This window comes from Passer domesticus, chromosome 8, assembly GCF_036417665.1.
Source record: "Passer domesticus isolate bPasDom1 chromosome 8, bPasDom1.hap1, whole genome shotgun sequence".
Classification (NCBI taxonomy): Eukaryota; Metazoa; Chordata; class Aves; order Passeriformes; family Passeridae; genus Passer; species Passer domesticus.
In genome coordinates, this window is record NC_087481.1 from 47,134,401 (window position 1) to 47,160,085 (window position 25,685).

The 25,685-nt window shown below is 44.5% G+C and overlaps 1 protein-coding gene and 1 long non-coding RNA gene across 7 annotated transcripts in view; one reads left to right on the top strand and one right to left on the bottom strand.

Annotated features, from left to right (window-relative positions):
* Positions 1–17,853: 17,853 nt before the first annotated feature.
* On the bottom strand, positions 17,854–21,581 carry LOC135306777 (uncharacterized). The gene is made up of 2 exons (XR_010367536.1): positions 20,480–21,581; positions 17,854–18,215 (listed from the first exon to the last, which is right to left on the bottom strand). It is a non-coding gene; the product is annotated as an uncharacterized LOC135306777 (long non-coding RNA).
* Positions 21,582–21,704: 123 nt separating this feature from the next.
* CFAP58 (cilia and flagella associated protein 58) overlaps positions 21,705–25,685 on the top strand; it is a 57,336-nt gene continuing 53,355 nt past the window's right edge. For all 6 annotated transcript variants that reach the window (XR_010367534.1, XR_010367535.1, XM_064431242.1 and 3 more), the window contains exons 1-2: positions 21,705–21,845; positions 23,231–23,512. Coding sequence is in view for 4 of the 6 variants with exons in the window: in XM_064431242.1 (XP_064287312.1) it covers positions 21,837–21,845; positions 23,231–23,512 (291 nt within the window). In the remaining 2 variants the exon portion in view is untranslated. The remainder of the gene's footprint in view (positions 21,846–23,230; positions 23,513–25,685) is intronic.

A 25,685-nucleotide genomic window follows, 5' to 3' on the forward strand; every position in this document is an offset into this window, starting at 1 on the left:
AGCATCTGGGTGCTTAGTTTTGCTAACTTTTGCTCCTTGCACTGCACCACATTTCCTCCCACGCCATTTTCTTGTAGTCACTAAATATCCCGATTTTCTGGCTTTTGGGATTTTTGTCAGCCGCACTTCATTTGATCATATCTCCTTTCCAGAGCGTTTGTAAGCCTTTCTTTTCAGGGTCGCGAGATTTCGTTTCCCTTCCCGAAATTCCCTTTCGGGAAGGGAAACGAAATCTCGCGATTTCAATGGGAATCAATTGGGCAACCTTTGGACCAAGTCCCAGCACTTGACAGCATCCCATGCCTTTTGGTGGGTTTGAGCTCGCCGAAGATTTTTTTCTTTTTTTTCCAGTATCCGTGCCATGGCTCTCATATCTTCCCCTGCAAGTCGTGTCTTCCTCCTCGACTTTTTGCCCTGCCTTTGCAGCATCTGTGAGCTTAGTTTTGGCATCTTTTGGTCCTTTGCACTGCACATCCTAGAATCCTAGCCCATTTTCTAGTAGTCACTAAATTTGCAAATTTTTTTTTTTTTTTTTCTTCAGCAACCATGCCTTGGCTCTCATATCTTCCCCTCCGAGTTGTGTCTTCTTCCTCGACTTTTTGCCGTCACTTTGCAGCATCTGGGTGCTTAGTTTTGCTAACTTTTGCTCCTTGCACTGCACCACATTTCCTCCCACGCCATTTTCTTGTAGTCACTAAATATCCCGATTTTCTGGCTTTTGGGATTTTTGTCAGCCGCACTTCATTTGATCATATCTCCTTTCCAGAGCGTTTGTAAGCCTTTCTTTTCAGGGTCGCGAGATTTCGTTTCCCTTCCCGAAATTCCCTTTCGGGAAGGGAAACGAAATCTCGCGATTTCAATGGGAATCAATTGGGCAACCTTTGGACCAAGTCCCAGCACTTGACAGCATCCCATGCCTTTTGGTGGGTTTGAGCTCGCCGAAGATTTTTTTCTTTTTTTTCCAGTATCCGTGCCATGGCTCTCATATCTTCCCCTGCAAGTCGTGTCTTCCTCCTCGACTTTTTGCCCTGCCTTTGCAGCATCTGTGAGCTTAGTTTTGGCATCTTTTGGTCCTTTGCACTGCACATCCTAGAATCCTAGCCCATTTTCTAGTAGTCACTAAATTTGCAAATTTTTTTTTTTTTTTTTCTTCAGCAACCATGCCTTGGCTCTCATATCTTCCCCTCCGAGTTGTGTCTTCTTCCTCGACTTTTTGCCGTCACTTTGCAGCATCTGGGTGCTTAGTTTTGCTAACTTTTGCTCCTTGCACTGCACCACATTTCCTCCCACGCCATTTTCTTGTAGTCACTAAATATCCCGATTTTCTGGCTTTTGGGATTTTTGTCAGCCGCACTTCATTTGATCATATCTCCTTTCCAGAGCGTTTGTAAGCCTTTCTTTTCAGGGTCGCGAGATTTCGTTTCCCTTCCCGAAATTCCCTTTCGGGAAGGGAAACGAAATCTCGCGATTTCAATGGGAATCAATTGGGCAACCTTTGGACCAAGTCCCAGCACTTGACAGCATCCCATGCCTTTTGGTGGGTTTGAGCTCGCCGAAGATTTTTTTCTTTTTTTTCCAGTATCCGTGCCATGGCTCTCATATCTTCCCCTGCAAGTCGTGTCTTCCTCCTCGACTTTTTGCCCTGCCTTTGCAGCATCTGTGAGCTTAGTTTTGGCATCTTTTGGTCCTTTGCACTGCACATCCTAGAATCCTAGCCCATTTTCTAGTAGTCACTAAATTTGCAAATTTTTTTTTTTTTTTTTCTTCAGCAACCATGCCTTGGCTCTCATATCTTCCCCTCCGAGTTGTGTCTTCTTCCTCGACTTTTTGCCGTCACTTTGCAGCATCTGGGTGCTTAGTTTTGCTAACTTTTGCTCCTTGCACTGCACCACATTTCCTCCCACGCCATTTTCTTGTAGTCACTAAATATCCCGATTTTCTGGCTTTTGGGATTTTTGTCAGCCGCACTTCATTTGATCATATCTCCTTTCCAGAGCGTTTGTAAGCCTTTCTTTTCAGGGTCGCGAGATTTCGTTTCCCTTCCCGAAATTCCCTTTCGGGAAGGGAAACGAAATCTCGCGATTTCAATGGGAATCAATTGGGCAACCTTTGGACCAAGTCCCAGCACTTGACAGCATCCCATGCCTTTTGGTGGGTTTGAGCTCGCCGAAGATTTTTTTCTTTTTTTTCCAGTATCCGTGCCATGGCTCTCATATCTTCCCCTGCAAGTCGTGTCTTCCTCCTCGACTTTTTGCCCTGCCTTTGCAGCATCTGTGAGCTTAGTTTTGGCATCTTTTGGTCCTTTGCACTGCACATCCTAGAATCCTAGCCCATTTTCTAGTAGTCACTAAATTTGCAAATTTTTTTTTTTTTTTTTCTTCAGCAACCATGCCTTGGCTCTCATATCTTCCCCTCCGAGTTGTGTCTTCTTCCTCGACTTTTTGCCGTCACTTTGCAGCATCTGGGTGCTTAGTTTTGCTAACTTTTGCTCCTTGCACTGCACCACATTTCCTCCCACGCCATTTTCTTGTAGTCACTAAATATCCCGATTTTCTGGCTTTTGGGATTTTTGTCAGCCGCACTTCATTTGATCATATCTCCTTTCCAGAGCGTTTGTAAGCCTTTCTTTTCAGGGTCGCGAGATTTCGTTTCCCTTCCCGAAATTCCCTTTCGGGAAGGGAAACGAAATCTCGCGATTTCAATGGGAATCAATTGGGCAACCTTTGGACCAAGTCCCAGCACTTGACAGCATCCCATGCCTTTTGGTGGGTTTGAGCTCGCCGAAGATTTTTTTCTTTTTTTTCCAGTATCCGTGCCATGGCTCTCATATCTTCCCCTGCAAGTCGTGTCTTCCTCCTCGACTTTTTGCCCTGCCTTTGCAGCATCTGTGAGCTTAGTTTTGGCATCTTTTGGTCCTTTGCACTGCACATCCTAGAATCCTAGCCCATTTTCTAGTAGTCACTAAATTTGCAAATTTTTTTTTTTTTTTTCTTCAGCAACCATGCCTTGGCTCTCATATCTTCCCCTCCGAGTTGTGTCTTCTTCCTCGACTTTTTGCCGTCACTTTGCAGCATCTGGGTGCTTAGTTTTGCTAACTTTTGCTCCTTGCACTGCACCACATTTCCTCCCACGCCATTTTCTTGTAGTCACTAAATATCCCGATTTTCTGGCTTTTGGGATTTTTGTCAGCCGCACTTCATTTGATCATATCTCCTTTCCAGAGCGTTTGTAAGCCTTTCTTTTCAGGGTCGCGAGATTTCGTTTCCCTTCCCGAAATTCCCTTTCGGGAAGGGAAACGAAATCTCGCGATTTCAATGGGAATCAATTGGGCAACCTTTGGACCAAGTCCCAGCACTTGACAGCATCCCATGCCTTTTGGTGGGTTTGAGCTCGCCGAAGATTTTTTTCTTTTTTTTCCAGTATCCGTGCCATGGCTCTCATATCTTCCCCTGCAAGTCGTGTCTTCCTCCTCGACTTTTTGCCCTGCCTTTGCAGCATCTGTGAGCTTAGTTTTGGCATCTTTTGGTCCTTTGCACTGCACATCCTAGAATCCTAGCCCATTTTCTAGTAGTCACTAAATTTGCAAATTTTTTTTTTTTTTTTTCTTCAGCAACCATGCCTTGGCTCTCATATCTTCCCCTCCGAGTTGTGTCTTCTTCCTCGACTTTTTGCCGTCACTTTGCAGCATCTGGGTGCTTAGTTTTGCTAACTTTTGCTCCTTGCACTGCACCACATTTCCTCCCACGCCATTTTCTTGTAGTCACTAAATATCCCGATTTTCTGGCTTTTGGGATTTTTGTCAGCCGCACTTCATTTGATCATATCTCCTTTCCAGAGCGTTTGTAAGCCTTTCTTTTCAGGGTCGCGAGATTTCGTTTCCCTTCCCGAAATTCCCTTTCGGGAAGGGAAACGAAATCTCGCGATTTCAATGGGAATCAATTGGGCAACCTTTGGACCAAGTCCCAGCACTTGACAGCATCCCATGCCTTTTGGTGGGTTTGAGCTCGCCGAAGATTTTTTTCTTTTTTTTCCAGTATCCGTGCCATGGCTCTCATATCTTCCCCTGCAAGTCGTGTCTTCCTCCTCGACTTTTTGCCCTGCCTTTGCAGCATCTGTGAGCTTAGTTTTGGCATCTTTTGGTCCTTTGCACTGCACATCCTAGAATCCTAGCCCATTTTCTAGTAGTCACTAAATTTGCAAATTTTTTTTTTTTTTTTCTTCAGCAACCATGCCTTGGCTCTCATATCTTCCCCTCCGAGTTGTGTCTTCTTCCTCGACTTTTTGCCGTCACTTTGCAGCATCTGGGTGCTTAGTTTTGCTAACTTTTGCTCCTTGCACTGCACCACATTTCCTCCCACGCCATTTTCTTGTAGTCACTAAATATCCCGATTTTCTGGCTTTTGGGATTTTTGTCAGCCGCACTTCATTTGATCATATCTCCTTTCCAGAGCGTTTGTAAGCCTTTCTTTTCAGGGTCGCGAGATTTCGTTTCCCTTCCCGAAATTCCCTTTCGGGAAGGGAAACGAAATCTCGCGATTTCAATGGGAATCAATTGGGCAACCTTTGGACCAAGTCCCAGCACTTGACAGCATCCCATGCCTTTTGGTGGGTTTGAGCTCGCCGAAGATTTTTTTCTTTTTTTTCCAGTATCCGTGCCATGGCTCTCATATCTTCCCCTGCAAGTCGTGTCTTCCTCCTCGACTTTTTGCCCTGCCTTTGCAGCATCTGTGAGCTTAGTTTTGGCATCTTTTGGTCCTTTGCACTGCACATCCTAGAATCCTAGCCCATTTTCTAGTAGTCACTAAATTTGCAAATTTTTTTTTTTTTTTTCTTCAGCAACCATGCCTTGGCTCTCATATCTTCCCCTCCGAGTTGTGTCTTCTTCCTCGACTTTTTGCCGTCACTTTGCAGCATCTGGGTGTTTAGTTTTGCTAACTTTTGCTCCTTGCACTGCACCACATTTCCTCCCACGCCATTTTCTTGTAGTCACTAAATATCCCGATTTTCTGGCTTTTGGGATTTTTGTCAGCCGCACTTCATTTGATCATATCTCCTTTCCAGAGCGTTTGTAAGCCTTTCTTTTCAGGGTCGCGAGATTTCGTTTCCCTTCCCGAAATTCCCTTTCGGGAAGGGAAACGAAATCTCGCGATTTCAATGGGAATCAATTGGGCAACCTTTGGACCAAGTCCCAGCACTTGACAGCATCCCATGCCTTTTGGTGGGTTTGAGCTCGCCGAAGATTTTTTTCTTTTTTTTCCAGTATCCGTGCCATGGCTCTCATATCTTCCCCTGCAAGTCGTGTCTTCCTCCTCGACTTTTTGCCCTGCCTTTGCAGCATCTGTGAGCTTAGTTTTGGCATCTTTTGGTCCTTTGCACTGCACATCCTAGAATCCTAGCCCATTTTCTAGTAGTCACTAAATTTGCAAATTTTTTTTTTTTTTTTCTTCAGCAACCATGCCTTGGCTCTCATATCTTCCCCTCCGAGTTGTGTCTTCTTCCTCGACTTTTTGCCGTCACTTTGCAGCATCTGGGTGCTTAGTTTTGCTAACTTTTGCTCCTTGCACTGCACCACATTTCCTCCCACGCCATTTTCTTGTAGTCACTAAATATCCCGATTTTCTGGCTTTTGGGATTTTTGTCAGCCGCACTTCATTTGATCATATCTCCTTTCCAGAGCGTTTGTAAGCCTTTCTTTTCAGGGTCGCGAGATTTCGTTTCCCTTCCCGAAATTCCCTTTCGGGAAGGGAAACGAAATCTCGCGATTTCAATGGGAATCAATTGGGCAACCTTTGGACCAAGTCCCAGCACTTGACAGCATCCCATGCCTTTTGGTGGGTTTGAGCTCGCCGAAGATTTTTTTCTTTTTTTTCCAGTATCCGTGCCATGGCTCTCATATCTTCCCCTGCAAGTCGTGTCTTCCTCCTCGACTTTTTGCCCTGCCTTTGCAGCATCTGTGAGCTTAGTTTTGGCATCTTTTGGTCCTTTGCACTGCACATCCTAGAATCCTAGCCCATTTTCTAGTAGTCACTAAATTTGCAAATTTTTTTTTTTTTTTTCTTCAGCAACCATGCCTTGGCTCTCATATCTTCCCCTCCGAGTTGTGTCTTCTTCCTCGACTTTTTGCCGTCACTTTGCAGCATCTGGGTGCTTAGTTTTGCTAACTTTTGCTCCTTGCACTGCACCACATTTCCTCCCACGCCATTTTCTTGTAGTCACTAAATATCCCGATTTTCTGGCTTTTGGGATTTTTGTCAGCCGCACTTCATTTGATCATATCTCCTTTCCAGAGCGTTTGTAAGCCTTTCTTTTCAGGGTCGCGAGATTTCGTTTCCCTTCCCGAAATTCCCTTTCGGGAAGGGAAACGAAATCTCGCGATTTCAATGGGAATCAATTGGGCAACCTTTGGACCAAGTCCCAGCACTTGACAGCATCCCATGCCTTTTGGTGGGTTTGAGCTCGACGAAGATTTTTTTCTTTTTTTTCCAGTATCCGTGCCATGGCTCTCATATCTTCCCCTGCAAGTCGTGTCTTCCTCCTCGACTTTTTGCCCTGCCTTTGCAGCATCTGTGAGCTTAGTTTTGGCATCTTTTGGTCCTTTGCACTGCACATCCTAGAATCCTAGCCCATTTTCTAGTAGTCACTAAATTTGCAAATTTTTTTTTTTTTTTTCTTCAGCAACCATGCCTTGGCTCTCATATCTTCCCCTCCGAGTTGTGTCTTCTTCCTCGACTTTTTGCCGTCACTTTGCAGCATCTGGGTGCTTAGTTTTGCTAACTTTTGCTCCTTGCACTGCACCACATTTCCTCCCACGCCATTTTCTTGTAGTCACTAAATATCCCGATTTTCTGGCTTTTGGGATTTTTGTCAGCCGCACTTCATTTGATCATATCTCCTTTCCAGAGCGTTTGTAAGCCTTTCTTTTCAGGGTCGCGAGATTTCGTTTCCATTCCCTTTCGGGAAGGGAAACGAAATCTCGCGATTTCAATGGGAATCAATTGGGCAACCTTTGGACCAAGTCCCAGCACTTGACAGCATCCCATGCCTTTTGGTGGGTTTGAGCTCGCCGAAGATTTTTTTCTTTTTTTTCCAGTATCCGTGCCATGGCTCTCATATCTTCCCCTGCAAGTCGTGTCTTCCTCCTCGACTTTTTGCCCTGCCTTTGCAGCATCTGTGAGCTTAGTTTTGGCATCTTTTGGTCCTTTGCACTGCACATCCTAGAATCCTAGCCCATTTTCTAGTAGTCACTAAATTTGCAAATTTTTTTTTTTTTTTTCTTCAGCAACCATGCCTTGGCTCTCATATCTTCCCCTCCGAGTTGTGTCTTCTTCCTCGACTTTTTGCCGTCACTTTGCAGCATCTGGGTGCTTAGTTTTGCTAACTTTTGCTCCTTGCACTGCACCACATTTCCTCCCACGCCATTTTCTTGTAGTCACTAAATATCCCGATTTTCTGGCTTTTGGGATTTTTGTCAGCCGCACTTCATTTGATCATATCTCCTTTCCAGAGCGTTTGTAAGCCTTTCTTTTCAGGGTCGTGAGATTTCGTTTCCCTTCCCGAAATTCCCTTTCGGGAAGGGAAACGAAATCTCGCGATTTCAATGGGAATCAATTGGGCAACCTTTGGACCAAGTCCCAGCACTTGACAGCATCCCATGCCTTTTGGTGGGTTTGAGCTCGCCGAAGATTTTTTTCTTTTTTTCCCAGTATCCGTGCCATGGCTCTCATATCTTCCCCTGCAAGTCGTGTCTTCCTCCTCGACTTTTTGCCCTGCCTTTGCAGCATCTGTGAGCTTAGTTTTGGCATCTTTTGGTCCTTTGCACTGCACATCCTAGAATCCTAGCCCATTTTCTAGTAGTCACTAAATTTGCAAATTTTTTTTTTTTTTCTTCAGCAACCATGCCTTGGCTCTCATATCTTCCCCTCCGAGTTGTGTCTTCTTCCTCGACTTTTTGCCGTCACTTTGCAGCATCTGGGTGCTTAGTTTTGCTAACTTTTGCTCCTTGCACTGCACCACATTTCCTCCCACGCCATTTTCTTGTAGTCACTAAATATCCCGATTTTCTGGCTTTTGGGATTTTTGTCAGCCGCACTTCATTTGATCATATCTCCTTTCCAGAGCGTTTGTAAGCCTTTCTTTTCAGGGTCGCGAGATTTCGTTTCCCTTCCCGAAATTCCCTTTCGGGAAGGGAAACGAAATCTCGCGATTTCAATGGGAATCAATTGGGCAACCTTTGGACCAAGTCCCAGCACTTGACAGCATCCCATGCCTTTTGGTGGGTTTGAGCTCGCCGAAGATTTTTTTCTTTTTTTTCCAGTATCCGTGCCATGGCTCTCATATCTTCCCCTGCAAGTCGTGTCTTCCTCCTCGACTTTTTGCCCTGCCTTTGCAGCATCTGTGAGCTTAGTTTTGGCATCTTTTGGTCCTTTGCACTGCACATCCTAGAATCCTAGCCCATTTTCTAGTAGTCACTAAATTTGCAAATTTTTTTTTTTTTTTTTCTTCAGCAACCATGCCTTGGCTCTCATATCTTCCCCTCCGAGTTGTGTCTTCTTCCTCGACTTTTTGCCGTCACTTTGCAGCATCTGGGTGCTTAGTTTTGCTAACTTTTGCTCCTTGCACTGCACCACATTTCCTCCCACGCCATTTTCTTGTAGTCACTAAATATCCCGATTTTCTGGCTTTTGGGATTTTTGTCAGCCGCACTTCATTTGATCATATCTCCTTTCCAGAGCGTTTGTAAGCCTTTCTTTTCAGGGTCGCGAGATTTCGTTTCCCTTCCCGAAATTCCCTTTCGGGAAGGGAAACGAAATCTCGCGATTTCAATGGGAATCAATTGGGCAACCTTTGGACCAAGTCCCAGCACTTGACAGCATCCCATGCCTTTTGGTGGGTTTGAGCTTGCCGAAGATTTTTTTCTTTTTTTTCCAGTATCCGTGCCATGGCTCTCATATCTTCCCCTGCAAGTCGTGTCTTCCTCCTCGACTTTTTGCCCTGCCTTTGCAGCATCTGTGAGCTTAGTTTTGGCATCTTTTGGTCCTTTGCACTGCACATCCTAGAATCCTAGCCCATTTTCTAGTAGTCACTAAATTTGCAAATTTTTTTTTTTTTTTTTCTTCAGCAACCATGCCTTGGCTCTCATATCTTCCCCTCCGAGTTGTGTCTTCTTCCTCGACTTTTTGCCGTCACTTTGCAGCATCTGGGTGCTTAGTTTTGCTAACTTTTGCTCCTTGCACTGCACCACATTTCCTCCCACGCCATTTTCTTGTAGTCACTAAATATCCCGATTTTCTGGCTTTTGGGATTTTTGTCAGCCGCACTTCATTTGATCATATCTCCTTTCCAGAGCGTTTGTAAGCCTTTCTTTTCAGGGTCGCGAGATTTCGTTTCCATTCCCTTTCGGGAAGGGAAACGAAATCTCGCGATTTCAATGGGAATCAATTGGGCAACCTTTGGACCAAGTCCCAGCACTTGACAGCATCCCATGCCTTTTGGTGGGTTTGAGCTCGCCGAAGATTTTTTTCTTTTTTTCCCAGTATCCGTGCCATGGCTCTCATATCTTCCCCTGCAAGTCGTGTCTTCCTCCTCGACTTTTTGCCCTGCCTTTGCAGCATCTGTGAGCTTAGTTTTGGCATCTTTTGGTCCTTTGCACTGCACATCCTAGAATCCTAGCCCATTTTCTAGTAGTCACTAAATTTGCAAATTTTTTTTTTTTTTTTCTTCAGCAACCATGCCTTGGCTCTCATATCTTCCCCTCCGAGTTGTGTCTTCTTCCTCGACTTTTTGCCGTCACTTTGCAGCATCTGGGTGCTTAGTTTTGCTAACTTTTGCTCCTTGCACTGCACCACATTTCCTCCCACGCCATTTTCTTGTAGTCACTAAATATCCCGATTTTCTGGCTTTTGGGATTTTTGTCAGCCGCACTTCATTTGATCATATCTCCTTTCCAGAGCGTTTGTAAGCCTTTCTTTTCAGGGTCGCGAGATTTCGTTTCCCTTCCCGAAATTCCCTTTCGGGAAGGGAAACGAAATCTCGCGATTTCAATGGGAATCAATTGGGCAACCTTTGGACCAAGTCCCAGCACTTGACAGCATCCCATGCCTTTTGGTGGGTTTGAGCTCGCCGAAGATTTTTTTCTTTTTTTTCCAGTATCCGTGCCATGGCTCTCATATCTTCCCCTGCAAGTCGTGTCTTCCTCCTCGACTTTTTGCCCTGCCTTTGCAGCATCTGTGAGCTTAGTTTTGGCATCTTTTGGTCCTTTGCACTGCACATCCTAGAATCCTAGCCCATTTTCTAGTAGTCACTAAATTTGCAAATTTTTTTTTTTTTTTTCTTCAGCAACCATGCCTTGGCTCTCATATCTTCCCCTCCGAGTTGTGTCTTCTTCCTCGACTTTTTGCCGTCACTTTGCAGCATCTGGGTGCTTAGTTTTGCTAACTTTTGCTCCTTGCACTGCACCACATTTCCTCCCACGCCATTTTCTTGTAGTCACTAAATATCCCGATTTTCTGGCTTTTGGGATTTTTGTCAGCCGCACTTCATTTGATCATATCTCCTTTCCAGAGCGTTTGTAAGCCTTTCTTTTCAGGGTCGCGAGATTTCGTTTCCCTTCCCGAAATTCCCTTTCGGGAAGGGAAACGAAATCTCGCGATTTCAATGGGAATCAATTGGGCAACCTTTGGACCAAGTCCCAGCACTTGACAGCATCCCATGCCTTTTGGTGGGTTTGAGCTCGCCGAAGATTTTTTTCTTTTTTTTCCAGTATCCGTGCCATGGCTCTCATATCTTCCCCTGCAAGTCGTGTCTTCCTCCTCGACTTTTTGCCCTGCCTTTGCAGCATCTGTGAGCTTAGTTTTGGCATCTTTTGGTCCTTTGCACTGCACATCCTAGAATCCTAGCCCATTTTCTAGTAGTCACTAAATTTGCAAATTTTTTTTTTTTTTTTTCTTCAGCAACCATGCCTTGGCTCTCATATCTTCCCCTCCGAGTTGTGTCTTCTTCCTCGACTTTTTGCCGTCACTTTGCAGCATCTGGGTGCTTAGTTTTGCTAACTTTTGCTCCTTGCACTGCACCACATTTCCTCCCACGCCATTTTCTTGTAGTCACTAAATATCCCGATTTTCTGGCTTTTGGGATTTTTGTCAGCCGCACTTCATTTGATCATATCTCCTTTCCAGAGCGTTTGTAAGCCTTTCTTTTCAGGGTCGCGAGATTTCGTTTCCATTCCCTTTCGGGAAGGGAAACGAAATCTCGCGATTTCAATGGGAATCAATTGGGCAACCTTTGGACCAAGTCCCAGCACTTGACAGCATCCCATGCCTTTTGGTGGGTTTGAGCTCGCCGAAGATTTTTTTCTTTTTTTCCCAGTATCCGTGCCATGGCTCTCATATCTTCCCCTGCAAGTCGTGTCTTCCTCCTCGACTTTTTGCCCTGCCTTTGCAGCATCTGTGAGCTTAGTTTTGGCATCTTTTGGTCCTTTGCACTGCACATCCTAGAATCCTAGCCCATTTTCTAGTAGTCACTAAATTTGCAAATTTTTTTTTTTTTTTTCTTCAGCAACCATGCCTTGGCTCTCATATCTTCCCCTCCGAGTTGTGTCTTCTTCCTCGACTTTTTGCCGTCACTTTGCAGCATCTGGGTGCTTAGTTTTGCTAACTTTTGCTCCTTGCACTGCACCACATTTCCTCCCACGCCATTTTCTTGTAGTCACTAAATATCCCGATTTTCTGGCTTTTGGGATTTTTGTCAGCCGCACTTCATTTGATCATATCTCCTTTCCAGAGCGTTTGTAAGCCTTTCTTTTCAGGGTCGCGAGATTTCGTTTCCCTTCCCGAAATTCCCTTTCGGGAAGGGAAACGAAATCTCGCGATTTCAATGGGAATCAATTGGGCAACCTTTGGACCAAGTCCCAGCACTTGACAGCATCCCATGCCTTTTGGTGGGTTTGAGCTCGCCGAAGATTTTTTTCTTTTTTTTCCAGTATCCGTGCCATGGCTCTCATATCTTCCCCTGCAAGTCGTGTCTTCCTCCTCGACTTTTTGCCCTGCCTTTGCAGCATCTGTGAGCTTAGTTTTGGCATCTTTTGGTCCTTTGCACTGCACATCCTAGAATCCTAGCCCATTTTCTAGTAGTCACTAAATTTGCAAATTTTTTTTTTTTTTTCTTCAGCAACCATGCCTTGGCTCTCATATCTTCCCCTCCGAGTTGTGTCTTCTTCCTCGACTTTTTGCCGTCACTTTGCAGCATCTGGGTGTTTAGTTTTGCTAACTTTTGCTCCTTGCACTGCACCACATTTCCTCCCACGCCATTTTCTTGTAGTCACTAAATATCCCGATTTTCTGGCTTTTGGGATTTTTGTCAGCCGCACTTCATTTGATCATATCTCCTTTCCAGAGCGTTTGTAAGCCTTTCTTTTCAGGGTCGCGAGATTTCGTTTCCCTTCCCGAAATTCCCTTTCGGGAAGGGAAACGAAATCTCGCGATTTCAATGGGAATCAATTGGGCAACCTTTGGACCAAGTCCCAGCACTTGACAGCATCCCATGCCTTTTGGTGGGTTTGAGCTCGCCGAAGATTTTTTTCTTTTTTTCCCAGTATCCGTGCCATGGCTCTCATATCTTCCCCTGCAAGTCGTGTCTTCCTCCTCGACTTTTTGCCCTGCCTTTGCAGCATCTGTGAGCTTAGTTTTGGCATCTTTTGGTCCTTTGCACTGCACATCCTAGAATCCTAGCCCATTTTCTAGTAGTCACTAAATTTGCAAATTTTTTTTTTTTTTTTCTTCAGCAACCATGCCTTGGCTCTCATATCTTCCCCTCCGAGTTGTGTCTTCTTCCTCGACTTTTTGCCGTCACTTTGCAGCATCTGGGTGCTTAGTTTTGCTAACTTTTGCTCCTTGCACTGCACCACATTTCCTCCCACGCCATTTTCTTGTAGTCACTAAATATCCCGATTTTCTGGCTTTTGGGATTTTTGTCAGCCGCACTTCATTTGATCATATCTCCTTTCCAGAGCGTTTGTAAGCCTTTCTTTTCAGGGTCGCGAGATTTCGTTTCCCTTCCCGAAATTCCCTTTCGGGAAGGGAAACGAAATCTCGCGATTTCAATGGGAATCAATTGGGCAACCTTTGGACCAAGTCCCAGCACTTGACAGCATCCCATGCCTTTTGGTGGGTTTGAGCTCGCCGAAGATTTTTTTCTTTTTTTTCCAGTATCCGTGCCATGGCTCTCATATCTTCCCCTGCAAGTCGTGTCTTCCTCCTCGACTTTTTGCCCTGCCTTTGCAGCATCTGTGAGCTTAGTTTTGGCATCTTTTGGTCCTTTGCACTGCACATCCTAGAATCCTAGCCCATTTTCTAGTAGTCACTAAATTTGCAAATTTTTTTTTTTTTTTTTCTTCAGCAACCATGCCTTGGCTCTCATATCTTCCCCTCCGAGTTGTGTCTTCTTCCTCGACTTTTTGCCGTCACTTTGCAGCATCTGGGTGCTTAGTTTTGCTAACTTTTGCTCCTTGCACTGCACCACATTTCCTCCCACGCCATTTTCTTGTAGTCACTAAATATCCCGATTTTCTGGCTTTTGGGATTTTTGTCAGCCGCACTTCATTTGATCATATCTCCTTTCCAGAGCGTTTGTAAGCCTTTCTTTTCAGGGTCGCGAGATTTCGTTTCCATTCCCTTTCGGGAAGGGAAACGAAATCTCGCGATTTCAATGGGAATCAATTGGGCAACCTTTGGACCAAGTCCCAGCACTTGACAGCATCCCATGCCTTTTGGTGGGTTTGAGCTCGCCGAAGATTTTTTTCTTTTTTTCCCAGTATCCGTGCCATGGCTCTCATATCTTCCCCTGCAAGTCGTGTCTTCCTCCTCGACTTTTTGCCCTGCCTTTGCAGCATCTGTGAGCTTAGTTTTGGCATCTTTTGGTCCTTTGCACTGCACATCCTAGAATCCTAGCCCATTTTCTAGTAGTCACTAAATTTGCAAATTTTTTTTTTTTTTTTCTTCAGCAACCATGCCTTGGCTCTCATATCTTCCCCTCCGAGTTGTGTCTTCTTCCTCGACTTTTTGCCGTCACTTTGCAGCATCTGGGTGCTTAGTTTTGCTAACTTTTGCTCCTTGCACTGCACCACATTTCCTCCCACGCCATTTTCTTGTAGTCACTAAATATCCCGATTTTCTGGCTTTTGGGATTTTTGTCAGCCGCACTTCATTTGATCATATCTCCTTTCCAGAGCGTTTGTAAGCCTTTCTTTTCAGGGTCGCGAGATTTCGTTTCCCTTCCCGAAATTCCCTTTCGGGAAGGGAAACGAAATCTCGCGATTTCAATGGGAATCAATTGGACAACCTTTGGACCAAGTCCCAGCACTTGACAGCATCCCATGCCTTTTGGTGGGTTTGAGCTCGCCGAAGATTTTTTTCTTTTTTTTCCAGTATCCGTGCCATGGCTCTCATATCTTCCCCTGCAAGTCGTGTCTTCCTCCTCGACTTTTTGCCCTGCCTTTGCAGCATCTGTGAGCTTAGTTTTGGCATCTTTTGGTCCTTTGCACTGCACATCCTAGAATCCTAGCCCATTTTCTAGTAGTCACTAAATTTGCAAATTTTTTTTTTTTTTTCTTCAGCAACCATGCCTTGGCTCTCATATCTTCCCCTCCGAGTTGTGTCTTCTTCCTCGACTTTTTGCCGTCACTTTGCAGCATCTGGGTGTTTAGTTTTGCTAACTTTTGCTCCTTGCACTGCACCACATTTCCTCCCACGCCATTTTCTTGTAGTCACTAAATATCCCGATTTTCTGGCTTTTGGGATTTTTGTCAGCCGCACTTCATTTGATCATATCTCCTTTCCAGAGCGTTTGTAAGCCTTTCTTTTCAGGGTCGCGAGATTTCGTTTCCCTTTCGGGAAGGGAAACGAAATCTCGCGATTTCAATGGGAATCAATTGGGCAACCTTTGGACCAAGTCCCAGCACTTGACAGCATCCCATGCCTTTTGGTGGGTTTGAGCTCGCCGAAGATTTTTTTCTTTTTTTCCCAGTATCCGTGCCATGGCTCTCATATCTTCCCCTGCAAGTCGTGTCTTCCTCCTCGACTTTTTGCCCTGCCTTTGCAGCATCTGTGAGCTTAGTTTTGGCATCTTTTGGTCCTTTGCACTGCACATCCTAGAATCCTAGCCCATTTTCTAGTAGTCACTAAATTTGCAAATTTTTTTTTTTTTTTTCTTCAGCAACCATGCCTTGGCTCTCATATCTTCCCCTCCGAGTTGTGTCTTCTTCCTCGACTTTTTGCCGTCACTTTGCAGCATCTGGGTGCTTAGTTTTGCTAACTTTTGCTCCTTGCACTGCACCACATTTCCTCCCACGCCATTTTCTTGTAGTCACTAAATATCCCGATTTTCTGGCTTTTGGGATTTTTGTCAGCCGCACTTCATTTGATCATATCTCCTTTCCAGAGCGTTTGTAAGCCTTTCTTTTCAGGGTCGCGAGATTTCGTTTCCCTTCCCGAAATTCCCTTTCGGGAAGGGAAACGAAATCTCGCGATTTCAATGGGAATCAATTGGGCAACCTTTGGACCAAGTCCCAGCACTTGACAGCATCCCATGCCTTTTGGTGGGTTTGAGCTCGCCGAAGATTTTTTTCTTTTTTTTCCAGTATCCGTGCCATGGCTCTCATATCTTCCCCTGCAAGTCGTGTCTTCCTCCTCGACTTTTTGCCCTGCCTTTGCAGCATCTGTGAGCTTAGTTTTGGCATCTTTTGGTCCTTTGCACTGCACATCCTAGAATCCTAGCCCATTTTCTAGTAGTCACTAAATTTGCAAATTTTTTTTTTTTTTTTCTTCAGCAACCATGCCTTGGCTCTCATATCTTCCCCTCCGAGTTGTGTCTTCTTCCTCGACTTTTTGCCGTCACTTTGCAGCATCTGGGTGCTTAGTTTTGCTAACTTTTGCTCCTTGCACTGCACCACATTTCCTCCCACGCCATTTTCTTGTAGTCACTAAATATCCCGATTTTCTGGCTTTTGGGATTTTTGTCAGCCGCACTTCATTTGATCATATCTCCTTTCCAGAGCGTTTGTAAGCCTTTCTTTTCAGGGTCGCGAGATTTCGTTTCCATTCCCTTTCGGGAAGGGAAACGAAATCTCGCGATTTCAATGGGAATCAATTGGGCAACCTTTGGACCAAGTCCCAGCACTTGACAGCATCCCATGCCTTTTGGTGGGTTTGAGCTCGCCGAAGATTTTTTTCTTTTTTTTCCAGTATCCGTGCCATGGCTCTCATATCTTCCCCTGCAAGTCGTGTCTTCCTCCTCGACTTTTTGCCCTGCCTTTGCAGCATCTGTGAGCTTAGTTTTGGCATCTTTTGGTCCTTTGCACTGCACATCCTAGAATCCTAGCCCATTTTCTAGTAGTCACTAAATTTGCAAATTTTTTTTTTTTTTTTCTTCAGCAACCATGCCTTGGCTCTCATATCTTCCCCTCCGAGTTGTGTCTTCTTCCTCGACTTTTTGCCGTCACTTTGCAGCATCTGGGTGCTTAGTTTTGCTAACTTTTGCTCCTTGCACTGCACCACATTTCCTCCCACGCCATTTTCTTGTAGTCACTAAATATCCCGATTTTCTGGCTTTTGGGATTTTTGTCAGCCGCACTTCATTTGATCATATCTCCTTTCCAGAGCGTTTGTAAGCCTTTCTTTTCAGGGTCGCGAGATTTCGTTTCCCTTCCCGAAATTCCCTTTCGGGAAGGGAAACGAAATCTCGCGATTTCAATGGGAATCAATTGGGCAACCTTTGGACCAAGTCCCAGCACTTGACAGCATCCCATGCCTTTTGGTGGGTTTGAGCTCGCCGAAGATTTTTTCTTTTTTTTCCAGTATCCGTGCCATGGCTCTCATATCTTCCCCTGCAAGTCGTGTCTTCCTCCTCGACTTTTTGCCCTGCCTTTGCAGCATCTGTGATCTTTCTTAGCTGTGCTGAACTGTTAACTGTTAAGAAGTAAGGAATGTTTACCATAAACTCCTTTAGCACCTGTTGGTTCTCAATCTGCAGTTGGAGGCCTTGAATAAGACCTGTTATGCCAGTCCTTGGATCTACTCTACTCTGTGATGGTTTCAAGTTTATTAACTGAGTCAGTTCATCTCCAGAAGCAAAGGTTCTGTCTGTGTATCAACAACAACAACAAAAAAGCAAACAAAAAAAATCAAAACACAATAACAAAAAATCAATAATTTTTTAATTATTATTGTTCATAGTGCAGAATCTTGGCTTTAAAAACTAGGGAGCTGCAGTATGTATATATATTTTGCTGCTTATATTGTGGAAGTGAAATATGAAAAACTGGAAGAAAATATTTTCAACTTACTTATGTTCACAGCAGAAAGAATAAGTCAACATCTTGGATACAACCAGCACCATATTTCATGTTATTTGGAAGCAGATCTAACTATTGCAAGTTATTTCCTCACAGAGTTTCTAAATACAGTCTGAACTTGGCTGTGGATACCCATAAAATAAGCAGGTAAAAGGATTCCTCTGGGTGAAATGGAAATTCAGATTTCTCGTTCAGCCCATAAGGGCAAAATCTATCAGCATTATTTAGGACTTGCCACAAAAGGGTGTTTTTGAGCAGACATATTCAGAATAATTACTTTGATTTCCTGTGGATTCATATCCTCAAGAAGAATGACATCCCTGGCATTATTCTGGAATAGCTATCCCACTTTATGTTCATGTTGCAGTTTATTCTGGAATCATTTCTCCAGGGATTCTTGCTGCTGGGCTCACTGTGCTGGGATCACACTGGAAACACCCCCACTCCTTCCTTCTGCTCTCTTAGAAACATTTTGCAGGGAGCTGGAAACAAAAGAGACTTCATGCTCATTTAGATTTTGTACAAGACTTCCTTTATTATAAATAAAGCTGCATGAGAAGATCTATACAAATTCAACAGTGTCCTGCTATAGAAGCAGCGGTTTAAGTACAGCATTGTCCATCAAGGAAGACCTTAGTCTGGAGAGTTCTGATGTTACTGCCCATCTTGGCTGCATTGCCAAGATTCATCTCTGTACTAGTTTTGCTTCTGAGCTAACACGTTACACACAGACGCCCCCAATTCTAAAAAAAGACAAGTAATAAATAAAGCTGTTTACCAGGTAGGGTCCTATGAGAGTCAACTCCTCCCTGAGCAGCAGCAAAGCTGTTACAGGTGCCTAAAGTCTCATTTCTTCACCACAGAGAAAACACTGCAAAGACATTGCATTAAAAATGGCTGGTGAACAAACACACAATCCTGCTGCTTGAATACTGGATAAATTTTTAGATCATTTTGCTAAACTACATCTTTATACCCCTGTATATACCTGTATACAGATCAGCTTGGAAAGAGAGAAACTCTTTTCTGTGGCTGCTTAACAGTGAACACCCAACACCGCCCCTTAGAAGACATTCAGCTCCTGCACAGCAATAATAACCTTAGACCAAGACATTTTCTAAGGGCAAATGGCTCCTGAGGCTATGCTGTAGATCAGTGGTTGCTATCAACTCACCACTAATTCCACTGCTTTGACAGAGCCTGTAATAAAATATTAAAACCACAAGCTGAGGGCTCAGGGAGTGGTTGGAAACCAGTGGAAGGCACTTGGAGTTCATGTGTTGAATTCACCTGGTTAGCAAATGGCAAGAACTATATTGAGAGTCCAGGACAGGCTGTTTGCCTTTCCTTAGGATGTCTCACAGAGACACAGGCATTGCCAAAGAGATGTCTGTTACCCAGGTGCCATAAGCAGTTTGGTTTTAAAAGAACATTTTTCACTTTAAACCACAAAATCTCACTTCTACTCCCATCCTTAAAAGCTGCTTCCTATGATTACTCACCCAGATATCAATCAAGGCAGAACTGCCCATGGGCAACATTAAAACATTTTAGGACATTTTTACTGGCTGGCAGCTGATGGAACTGAATTGTCTTATAAACCTTATTTTGTGAAATGTGAGCATGGGCTTTTACTAATAGGCTAGTATTTGATGGGCAAAGATTTGATCCAGAAGAGACAAGGAAGTCCAAGGAATGATGTGCTTCACATCATGGCCTCCTTGTACCATGGCAAATGTGTGGTCCAAAGAAACACTGTGTACCAGCCTCTCCTCTGATGGGACATGTCTGTACCTTTGGTTTGCAAGGAAGATCTCCACTCTGAGGCTGACTGGAGCACAGCTTATAATCACAGATAATATTTCCCCCCAACAGGTATGAGTGAGTCCCCTCACAGCCTAAATGCACAGACCAGATCACTTCAAAAGTGCTCAGGGAAAAATGAGCATATTGCATGTAGGAAAACTAAGCCAAGCAATTTGCTTTCAGTGGAAACAAATCCATAAATTACTTGATTCGGCTCCAGCTTCTGTTCAACTAAACCCCATGGGAATACTTCAGGGTCAGTTTGGGCATAAGAGAGAACAGGCATACAAGTACAGAAAACAAAGAACAAAAGATTCAATCCACTTATCAGTTCAGGTTCCCTTTGAGTCTGAGCAGCAGTGCTTGGGGCTGTGTAAAGGCGAGTTTGGGCACGTTTACAAGCCCTTTGCAACTGGTTTGCAAAGCTTTGTTCTGACATTTTAATAGGGGAGTTACCTTATTCTGTTCAACAGCCTTTTCTTCTCATGGTCCTCCTGCTCAACCTTATACAAAAGTTATTTTTTTCAACTCTGAATGTCATTTCCTGAGAGACCTGGGTCACAAATTTGTTTCTGTTCTTTGGACAGTCTAAATTTAGACTCCTGACAGGAAATGGCAGAGAAATTCTAATTTCTCTCTGGCTGGGCTGGGAGCACATTTAGAAGCAACTTCAACCACAACTGCTCCAGCGTGACCTGCCTGCCAGCAGTCCAAGTAAAGCTGGGTCTGCTGCAGGCACTTCGCAGTAAACCTGGGCAGGTAAAAATGGCAAATCACCTGGGTTTGCACATGACTTACACAGCTTCTGAGGTAGCCTCCAGGCTCCAGTACTGACCCACCCTCCCTGTACCTCTGCTTGTCACTACCTGCTTGCCATGGCTCTTGAGATTGCTCCTGCTCTCTTTCCTCTTGGAGAAAGCCTTCTTGGCTGTGCTAAGGAAAGCCAGGGATTTACAGCACTTGTTAGCGTCAGCAATTAGTCCTGCCCTGTAGCTCTCCTGGCAGTCTCCCAGAAACTCATCACCAAGGATGCTGAAGCAAGCACTGATGATCCAAGACTTTTTCCTACTGTCACTACCCACCAGCCTCTTCTCCCTCACTCCTACCTACCCTTTCCTTTCTGTTCAGAGACCTTACTTAACTACCTGTGGTAATAAAAGCCAAGGGAGGCAGCACTTTGGGCATAGCTCTGTCACCATCTGTGCTTTCTTACAAACCAGGTGTGGAGACAGGAGTTACAGCTTTCTCTGCCTCTGTGTGTGAAGTGTCCCTCAGTGGTGGCAGGACAGAGAAGAACAGACACCAATGAGGTGGTGAAACAGTTTTTACCAGGAAAAGAGACAAGAGGACATGTCTATGTCCTTAATAAACTGGATAAGCTGGATAACAAGCTTCATGCTGTGTGCTGTTCCCAGCAGTGATACAGGATTGAATCTTCTCTCTGATGTGATAGAGAGGATTGATAAAAAGGGACCTGTGGAGTGATGGTAGAAGCATCCCTGATGGGTCTTACCTCACAGAACAACCACTGTGAGGTGATGAGGTTGTGGATGCCCCATCCCTGGAAGTGTTCCATTGCAGGCTGGATGGAGCTCTGAGCAACCTGGGATAGTGGAAGGTGTGCCAATCCCTATGGCAATGGGATTGAAATGACATGATCTTTAAGGTCCCTTCCTATCCAATGTATTCTGTGGTTCTATGATTTGTACTCCCAGACTGCACAAATCCCTGTTTGTGCAGCCTGGGAGTACAAAGGCCTTCCACAAGATCTGCCTTGAGTGGACTCAGTACAAGAAAGACAAGAAGCTGCTGGAAAGGGTCCAGTGGAGGCCACGAAGATGATGATGGGTGTGGAGCATCTTTTGAATGATGAGAGACTGCAGGAGCTGGGCCCGTTCAGTCTGACAGAACAGAGAAGACTGAGAGGAGATCTCATCAATGCATGTAAATGTCTCAAAGGCAGGTGCCAAGGGCATGGTGCCAGGCTCTTTTCAGTGGTGCCCAGCAGCAGGACAAGGAGCAATGGCCATAAACTAAACCACAAGACGTTCCACTTCATGAGGAAGAAATTCTTTACATTGAGAGTGGCAAAGCGCTGGAACAGGCTGCCTAGGGAGGTCGTGAGATCTCCCTCGGTGGAATCATTCAAAAACCCACCTGTCTGGGTGGGACCCTGCCTTGGCAGGGCGGCTGGACTGGATGATACCGGAGGTCCGTCCAACCCTAAACAATTCTGTGATTGAGCTGGCCCACCCTGCCGGCCGCGCTCGGCTGCTCTGCTCCGGGAGCCTTTTGGGCCAGAGGGGAAACATTCCTGGGTGCCCTTGGTTAAAATCCCCGACGGCCGGACTTCAGCAGCAAGACGAACACACAGTTGTTGGAGGACAAGCAGGCAGCGGGGCTATGCCCGTAGGCGGCCGCCGCCGGCCCGTGGCTGAGGGTGGCCCCGGGCCCAGCGCGGCGCCGCCCGCAGCCGCCGTTGCTACGAAACCAGAGCGGCGCTGGCTGCCAGCAGCGGCCTCGGCACCGCCGCGGGCCCGGGCCGCCTCCGCCACCGCCCGGCACCGGCACCGCCCGGCACCGGCACCGCCCGGCACCGGCACAGCCCCGGCACCGCCACCCGTGCCGGCACCGGCGCTGACACCGACCCGCTGCGCCGCGCCCGCCACCTCCACCCGCCGGCAGCATGGCTGAGGTAACCTGCAACCTGCCCCTCCCTTCCCTTCCTGGCCCCTGGACAGGACGAAGGCTGCACCTCAGGATAAGCCCGACAACATCACCCGTGTATCATCTATAGCCGTATTCCATGTTTCTGTGTCTCTGTGTGAGCAGAGCTCAGTTAGGTCCTGTGCTGAAAGTAGGAGCAATCAGCTACTTGTACCCAGGCAGCAGTAACTCTTAAATTTTAGGAGCAGCTGCTACGTATAAGATCGTGGGTGTGATTTCTGCCCAGCCTCCCCCTCATTACTGCTTGTCTTTTAACTCTACAATCACAAACATGAACAAGATCAAGACTGAAGTACCTGAAGGGAGCCTGCAAGAGAGCTGGAGAGGGACTTTTCACAAGAGCATGTATGGGGACAGGGCAGGACAGAGGGGAGCAGATTCAAACTGAGAGTAGGTTTAGATTAGATTAGATATTAGGAGACAATTCTTTACTGTGAGGGTGGTGAGAAACTGGCACAGGTTGCCCAGAGAAGTTGCCCATCCCTGGAAGTGTCAAAGGCCAGGTAGGATGGAGCTCTGAGCAACATGGTCTAGTGGAAGGTCCATGACAGGGAGTTGGAATAAGATGATCTTTAAGGTCCTTTCCAACCCAAACCATTTTGTGATTCTGTGGCTAGGAGAGGAGGATGAAATGAGAAGGAAGCTGTGAGTCCCAGAGCAGGTTTGAAGGAGGGAGGCACTAAGTTTCAGCTCACAGCTCCGATTGTTCTTTGATGCTGGCCGGAGCACGGGCTCAGCGTTAAAGTTGCCCTTGAGGTTTTCCTGCTGACAGGAGAGCTCCTTCCCTATCCTAGTGAGACCACCTCAGAGGTGCACTTGCAAGGATTTGGCATCAGAACTGGGCTAGCTGAAAAATGTCTTCTGTGTAAGGCTTAACAGTAGCATTTCCCACAGAGGAAGGGCTGAATTGTGTTGGCATTACTGGAGCTTTGAGATGTGCTTGTCTGCATGTCTCTGGCACTATCTGGATAGAAATCATAAAGTAATCAGACTTTAGAGAGTAGAGAACTGGGCAGAATTAGGGTTAAAATACTGGGTTTCCTCGATGGTTGATGCATTATTCAAACACTATCACAATGATGGTATTTTATAGACTTGTCTTTAAAGCAGTTGTGGGACTCAATTATAAGAACTCTGGCTGGTAAAGCACAAGTTATTTCAGTAAAATTGGGGGAGATGTGTTTGAAAAATAGCTTACAACATACATATTATATGCTAGCAAAAGAACTGTTATTACAGAAAATTTTGTCATGATTTCTTGTAGCTGTGATACACTCAGTATATTACTTTTTTGTATACTGGGGTCATAAGTGAGATGTTGAATTCTTCCTGTTTGTTGATTATTTCACTCAGGAAGAGTCTGACAAACCATATCTAGAAGAAAGTGCCTTTGAAGCACTTGAAAAGGACTCCCAAGAATTCATCAGTATCCTGAGTAGAGATGAAGCTCTGGAAAAATTCCGTGTCGAATATGAGAAGCTTCTTGCTATTATGAAGAAGTCTCGTGAAAATGAAAAGCATCTCATGGAGAAATGCAGGAAGCTGAGTGCTGAGCTTGTGGAGAAGTCATCCAAAGTAGCTGTGCTCACCAAACTCACTCATGATGATGGGGAAACTATATCATCGTTGAAGTCGGTAAAGTTTTGAATAGAATGAAGTATGATCTGGAATTGTTAATGAAAAACATGGTAATAAGAAAAGCACCTGCAAGAACACTTGATTTTATGTAGAGAACTAGCTGGAGGATTAAGCATAGAGCTGGCATCTCCCATTGTTTAACCTCTGCTTTGCTTTGTTTGCTCAGCCTGGTATATTTACAGGTTTCAGTCAATTTCTGTGTTTATTTGCATTAAACCAACTCCGCCAGCTTTCAATACTTACTAATAATTTTTGTTTAAGCATTCCCTCTGTAAAATGGCACCTTTTCAATTTAATGTACTGGTTTTGATTCATTATATCTTTTGAAGGATTGCTTGGATGTTAACTATTGCCAGAACATAAAAAAAAAAAAATCTACTTTTTTTTGAAGTATGGATTTTAGGTTATGGAAGTGACAACTTATATAAATAAATGTTTCACAGTGCTTTTGAAAAGGAATCCTATATAGCATTTCAGTGTGATTTCACCAATTTACTCTGATGTGTTGTTTGTTATTATTGATTTAAACTCTGTCAAATCAAAGTGCTTGACTCACTAAAAACAGTTGATGTTTTTAGGCTTACAGTGAATTTTCACTGTCAGAAACCTAAAGTTGCATGTGGAACTTCTTCATTCTGATGGTTTAAAAACTTAGCTTTGTGATACCTAGATAGGCTTTAATTTAGCACTTATTTGGGAAACTTCCATGCCTTACAATAAAGTGGTTTGTTCCAGTAAAGTAAAATCAGTGTAGCAATCCAGAGTGATTTTTGAGCACTACAGAAATAGAAGTTCTTTGAAATGGAGTTTCTTGTCCTTAGAATTATGAAGAAAATACATTCAGAGTAAATATAAATAGCAGCACTGTCATCCTATGGCCACAGCTTGCAAACCCGTGGTACTGCCCAAAGCCTCTTCAAGGAGGAGGAAAGGTGTGGAAAATCTTGTTAATTTTCACTGCTGCTAATCAAAACCTGGTAGATGAGCATCAGGAACCACGATGAGCCTTACAATTTCCTTTTTGCTATCACATGGCAATACTCTGTGTGTGAACATTAGGAGAGGTGATCCTTCAAGATGTTCCTAAACTGAGGAGACATCTTGGTAACATCATAAAACTAAGGAGTGGAAATGTTGGGAAAATAAGAGCCTTTCCAATTTCAGCAGCTAATTTGAAGCTCAAGCAGGGTATGACTGAACCATACTGCCTACTTTGAACCCATTAAGTGAATTTCTAGTGAAAAAGCTGCTTTACAATATGATCCTGCAAGAAGTGATGTGCAATGCACAACATGGGACATTTAATTTCTAGTGCTGTGTTGTGAGTCAAGTATGCAGCTGATTCTTTTTCAGTTTGGTTATGAGAATTAGTCCTCTTAAAGGTTCAGGAATTATTTTGATATTGTTTAAAATGTTCATGTCTTGTTTGAGGTTTTGCTTGATAAACCCTTTATGTTCCATATTATTCTTCTTTCTGAAGGAAAGCTCTATAAGAGTTGTAGTATTTCACTACAATTTTGTTATCATTCAAACAATATGTTTCCCATGTATCCAAGCTAAGTGTTGAAGGAAGTTCAAGTGCTAAAGTAGCCAAGATGATATTCTTCAGTGCTAAATTAAACAAACAATCTGTCCCACAATTTAGTTATTTATAAACCATAAAAGAGTCCTGATGGGGCTGTTCTTGTAAAAATTGAACAGTTGCTGTAAAAATGGAATAGTTGCTCCAAATTAAAGCTCTGCATCTTGGTGACTTGATGGGTCATTAGGGTAAGAAATAAAAGTTGCAGAAGAAAAAATTTTCTCCATGTGAAGCCTGTTTGCAGTCAGTAGGGTTTGTTTAGGGCAGGGGTTAAGCACACAGATCAGTGGCTGGTAGGAGGTGGGTCAGTGATAAGCAATAGCTGTTAACTGTCAGGTGGCAGTTAAAGGATCTGGTTTGTAGTTTTAATAAACTGGACATAGCAATCTGCTGTTTACAGAAATATCAAAGGAGCAAAGGGCCAAGCTAATCATGAAGGGAACACAATTCTGTTTTTCATGGCTAGGGACACTGATCCATGAGTCTGCACTGGAAGAATGCTAGAAGAGGAATTTATAGGAGCTGGTACTGCTCTTCTTGGAATTACCAAATTTTCAATTCCAGGCATATCAATCCAATATAATAAGA